The 6,000-nt window shown below is 53.2% G+C and overlaps 1 protein-coding gene across 1 annotated transcript in view; it reads right to left on the reverse strand.

The window, feature by feature from the left end:
• Positions 1-5,449, reverse strand: part of JAZF1 (JAZF zinc finger 1) — a 185,799-nt gene extending 180,350 nt beyond the window's left edge. Inside the window, exon 1 of the mRNA XM_080610939.1 lies at positions 5,221-5,449. Coding sequence (XP_080467065.1) covers positions 5,221-5,335 — 115 coding nt within the window. The 5' untranslated portion in view covers positions 5,336-5,449. The remainder of the gene's footprint in view (positions 1-5,220) is intronic.
• Between the last annotated feature and the right edge of the window lie 551 nt (positions 5,450-6,000).

Consider the following 6,000-nt stretch of genomic DNA (forward strand, 5'->3'; position numbering starts at 1 on the left):
ACTGTGAAATGCATTTTCAATAAACAACAAAAATCACAGCTGTAGAAGTACTGGGCAGAGGATGATCTTCAGATAAATGTAGCCATAAATGTAGAAAGTTGCTTTCCATGAATGATAATTAGTACTCCTGCTGAGGTAAATACACGTCATTGTTCACTTATTTTGCAAGACCACAAGTTTATGCACATTACTGGCAACTAAGCACAGTCTGTCTGCAACTGTTCCAAACACCATCCCACATGCCTATTTGCCACATCACTCGCTCTCAGTGTAAAAAGCCTTGAGTTAAGATCTATCACCTCTTCAAAACCATCAGTCTCAGCTCCAAATGTTAAATCATACATTCAGCAAATGCTAAATGCCAGTAACCACTTAAACAATGTTCACACTCTTCTGAAGAGCTTGGCTTTAAGTGAACACTTTCATACAGACTTTAGTTTGCTAGGCCTTCCATAAATGCTGGTGTGTAGTCCCTCATCCTCATCTTTAGCAACCCAGAAGGCTTGCAACTGTTTATTCTCATTTCACACAACACACTGCAGGCTCCAATATCTTCTGTGTTTGTGGGACCCATCCTAATATTTGGGAATCGGCCAACTTTGATGGGAAATGCATAACTCCCAGTTCTGACAGCAACACTACATAAATACCTCGCTAGAAGCTATCCAACACTGGGACTTCTTACAAAGTTATGTTGAGGCGTTCAACAGTAAACCATCTTAGCTTGTGTAATTACTATATAAGCAGATGGCTTTTTTTTTCCCCTCCAAATTCTTCTAGCAGTTTCAGTGCAATAAAATTAACAAACTCTACTTCCACGAAGGTAAGAGTGTCTTCAGATTTATCTTCTGTATCTCCTCCTATCCACTCTTTCATCACTTTGAGTTCACCACTGTTATTTTTCAGACACCCATTTCCCCAGTGCTTGATGAGTCTCACAAGAGGCTCAAATCAGCCATATTTGTATACACAGGTGCATACATTATGTCAGTACTCGTCATGCACCAAGTGTTGTCAAAATCTTATCTCCTGAGTTTAAATACTGGCTCTTCAGCATCAGAGTAAACTTAGTATCAGCAACTAGCTTTAAGGAGCTACCTGACCCCCACTCTCAAGGATGCAGTTCAACTATGGGTAGATTGAAGAAGAATCAAATAATTGTGGAGGACGCTGCCCTAAGCCCCCAGAAACCAAAGTGTGTGACCCTCTGGACTTCGAATGAACAGCTGAAAATGCCCCAGAATATTACTTACACCAAGTTAAGAGTTAATGCAATTTCTGAAGCACTGTAGAGCCAGAGGTGCCATTTCTAACATCACGGCTGATGACAGAACCAGGACTGCAGATATGCAATCAAATCTGCCATGTTGCCATAGCTGAATACTCAGCAGTTCAGGCTTGGTGTCATGTGTGTGTGTGTGTCCTTATTTTTTCCTCTTCTCTTGGCAGTGCTCTGAGGAACTGACTGGATTAAGTCCATTCCATTCTACAGTGTGAATCCGACAATGAGCAGCAAACTAGGCCTTTTGCTCCCAGACTAGAGACATCAGTCAACTAAACTACCTGCAAGGGACTGGAGTAGCCAAAAAAACAAAAGGCAGGGAAACAGGCTAGCAGGGCAGGCTAAAAGCCCCACTTCTTGGCACAGTTGCAGAGAGGGTAACAGCACTTCAGGTTGCTTGGACAACACCCTGCTAGAAAAACCTCAGAGAAACATTTACTAACCAGCAGTTCAAAATCGTCTATTTTCAGCTGTGAGCTACAGAAAATGTGAATACACAGTTTGATAGTATCGCTCCAGACTTCTTAGAAGTGTTCCTCCTGCAGAATGACGTCTCACTGCAGATGACACCGGTAGGGCCTTAAGAAAGATCCCAGAGCAGCATTCCTGAACTAGCCTAATTCTTCACAAGTCTTCAATACAGAAATGCTAAACCCAGAAAGCAGCTGAAATGCTGATGGGTACACAGCACCACCTCAGAGTTGAATATTTCATCCAATGGCCGTAACTCTCCCAAGTTATCTGCACTGATACTTAAATAACTGGCAATTTATCAGGCTGCCACTAGCATGTTAGAGGAAAAAACCCAACACTGTACCCTGAATGATATCATATGATTAGTCATTAGCATTATTAGGAAAGCACCTACAGAATCCCTCAGAAACCATACACACTGTGTCCCCAGAATGCCCCAACAGTGTTTCCTTATACTAAATTAAGCTTTATGTGCAAGGCTGACCAAAAAAAGATCCCTTCATAAATATTTGGTCCTACATTTTTCAGAGACACAGTATAGCTCTGAAGAACGACCAAATTCTTGCCAGCACTCCACTGACAATGTGAGCCAGTATTAACCCATCCAAACGTGGCAGGGCAGCAGCACTGCAGCAGCCAGAGCATGAAGAGCCCACACCATACACACCTTCCCTCACAAAGCTGTTTGCAGCATCAAGTTTGTGATCTGTGCTGTAACACCACCTTGCCCAGCAATCGTCCACTTTGGTTTAAACTAATAATGGAATATAACTCAATCAAGTTGTTTTCCTGCAGCACACACAGAATGGCCAAAGCAATATATTTTTATATGGCAATGTTACTCTTAGCCAAAAATTAGTGTCAATTTTTAAAAAAACAACCTTCAGGGCACATCCCTAGACCTGTATGACAGCAAAAATTGGATGCTGTTTGCATCGGACTTACTGAGAAAGTAATTCTAACATAAGCTCCTATTCAGACATTTACTCCGTTATTTCCTAGCTGTCTTTGGAAAGGTTAATCACCTTTTGGCCAAGTGCTTACCTGGTCAGTTTTCATAGATTCTCATTCTTCAGGCTCTGTAGGGAGCCCCTCACACAAACACACACACAAAACCATGCAGCTGAGCATCCATGTGAGAACTGGGATCCCATACTCAGTGTCACCACTGCAACTCCCTGATTCTTCCAGTGTTCGATACAAGCAAATAACATAACATCGCCACATCACGTATTTGCAAGCAGGTCAAGTTTAACCTGCCATCACACTAAGGTGAAATATTAAAGATGAAGCATGAGCAACCTTATGTCACTCTCCACCAGTCTGCGCTCAATTAGCTGCATGTGTGACACCGTACATGCCAAGTTCCAGTTGTGTGCCATGCAAGTCTTGGCAAATTACATTCTCAATTAAATGTATGTGTGTTTTAAGCTGTAATACTTTAACTTCGAGACAGGGAAAAAAAGTAACGAACACTGGCCACAGAATACGCAATTTTTAAGACATTACAGTATTTCAGCATGAAGTTTTCCTCTCCTCAGAGAAGTCTCGGGACCGCTGACCAGGGATCAAACAGCAACACACAGACCACGTGGGCTTGCCTGTATCTTTTCTGACACTCTGTGGGCTGTGGCACTTAAGGGCTGATAATCCACTTGAGGGACACACAAGATGACTTGTGAACTTTCGTTTTGGGAAACTGTTTCCCCTTAGTTTTTCTGGTGGAATGGGGTGGATAATCGGTATCAGAAAAGCTAGGAGCCCAAGATTCAGAAAAACCCCAGCAATATCACAACAGTACGCTTGCACCACGCCAAGTCATAAATTACAGAGTCTTGCGGTACATGGTTTTGTTACCTCAAACCAGGCACCATGATAATTATGAGAACCACACCTTTCATCTCGCTGACCTGTAACACTACATTAATGTAATGTTACACTTGCAATTTAAGCTTTTGGGATTTTTTTCAGGTATTCAGGCCTGCCTATTAAAACTTAATAAACTGAAATGCAGCACGCTAGCTTCATTTTTTTTTGTAGCAGAGTGTTGTTTCCTCATACTTCCAGCGAAACACGCGAGTCTCCAGTCTCTGGGTACTTAAAACTTCTGTATTTTCCACCCGATTTTAAAACTCGGATTGTTTCAAAGAATTAGCTCAATTTCTGACCGTTTAAGCACTGTACTTTATTAGCAACGAGAGACAGCCGAGAAGTTTGAGGGTAAGTGGCCTGGAAGCCAGGGCAGCACACCTGCCGATGCCGAAGAGTGAAGCTGCGGGACGGCCGCGGCCCATCGGCGGTGCCATGCCCGGTTGGGTACACGATGCCTCGTAAGCAGCCGGGCTGTGCGGCGCGGTGCCGGCTGACAGACCCTGCCCGGCTCAGCGCCTCAGGCCCGGCCGCGCGCGGGCAGGCCGGTCCCGCCGGAGGGGAGACAGGGAAAGTTGGCGCCCGCGGCCGGCCGAGAGCCGCGCACCGCCCCCTCCTCCCCTGGGCGCCGCCCGCGCTGCCGAGGGGCGGCCCCGGCGGCCCCTGCGCACGCTCCCGCCCGCCGCCCATGAGGCGCCCTCGCCGGGAAGGCACTGACGAGTCATCGCCCCGCAGGCCCGGCGACGGTCCCGCCCCCGCGCCCCTGGCGGGACGCGCGGCCGAGGGGAGCGGAGGCCGCCGGGTCGAGCCTACAGGTGATGATCCGGAGCAGTGCTGCCCGCACTGTCATCCGCGGCCTGAGCTGGGCTGCGCGGTAACAGCAGCGGGTCCCAGCGCCGCCGCTTTCGCCTCCCGCCCGGCCGGCCCTGGGCACTGCACCGGCGGCATGGGCCGCCCTCCCCGCCTGGCCTCCCGCCCGCCGCCGAACCCTCTCTCCACGCCCACCGCGCCGCCGGCCCCGGCCTCCCTCACGCCGTCCCTCCGCCGAGAAGCGCCACCCGCGTTGCGGCGGCCGGTGCTGCCGGAGCGCGACCCGTCCTCCCCACCACACCTAGCAACAGCGCTGACAGGACGCAGTGGCGGCGGCGGGAGGAGGAGGAAGCGGAATGGCTGCCGCGGCGGCGGCTCCCTCCCTCCCCAGAGCCCTGACAGCCAGAGCCGGGGCGGAAGCAGCAGGCGGCGTGCTGTGCCCATCCTCCTCCCTCCTCCACCGCCTCCTCCGGGCTCCAGCACTCCCTCCTGCCAAGGCAAACTAACTCCCCCTGGCCAGGGCCGGCGAGCTACACGCCTCCCCCGCACCCACCCATGCCTCCGCGCCGCACGCCACCTCCCCGAGGAGCCCTCCACGTCGTCCGCAGCACCGCTCCTGCCACTCCTCGCCCGCCGACCTCCCTCCCCCGGCGGCCGCCGCCGCGCCCCGGCTCCCGCTGCACCTTGTGCACCCTCACCCCGCGCCGCCGCCGCAACACGCGGCCCCACGCCCCCCGCCGTCCTGCCCTGCAGCGGCCCCTGCCCTAGCCCCGCCGGGCACTTACCGATGTGGTTGTCCTCAATGTGCTCGATGAGCTCTGCCAGGGTTGGGAAGTGGAGCCCGCAGCCCCCGAACCTGCAGGCGTTGGAGAAGAAGGAGGCGGCGGCGATGCCTGTCATGGTGTTACATCGAGATCCCCCTGCGGTGCCTGCTCTGCCAGGGCCGGCGGCGGCAGGGCGGGGAAAGGCGGGGGCAAGGGGGGAACGGGACGGAGCGAGAGAGATGGGGAGCGAGAAAGAGGGTGGGGGTGGGGAGGAGGAGGAGGAGGAGGAGGTGGCGGCGGCGGCAGCGGCAGCAGCAGCAGCGTCGGGAGCGGCGGAGGGGAGGGACGGGCTGGGTGGGGGGAGATGAGGCAGCCGCAGCTGGGAGGAGGGACCAGCGCCGCTCTGTAACAGCTGTGCTGCCCCGGCGGCGGCCGCCGGCAGCGGGAGGAGCAGGGCACCCGGGCCGCCCTCTGCGCCCGCTGCCGCCGGGGGACACCCGCGCCGCCTCGCCGCGGGGGCGGCGGAAGCTGCAGTCCCGCACCGAGCAGGGTGGCTGAGGGGACGGGAGAAGGGTGGGGCGCGCCCCGCCGATAACTTTCCCCCTCAGCCTCCCGCAGGCAGTGGTGGGGTCGCAGGCTGCCATAGCGATCGGGAGAAGCTGCTCCTAGGATAGGTGCTGGGGCTGGGGAGGTGGTACCCGGACTGGGAGCTCTCCGGAGCGCCAGCAGTTGGCTCATAACGCGGCCGTCGTCTTCACTGCGCCCGGAGAGAAGCAACCAGCTCCTCACCGAGGTCACTAA

This window comes from Psittacula echo, assembly GCF_963264785.1.
Source record: "Psittacula echo genome assembly, chromosome: 2".
Classification (NCBI taxonomy): Eukaryota; Metazoa; Chordata; class Aves; order Psittaciformes; family Psittacidae; genus Psittacula; species Psittacula echo.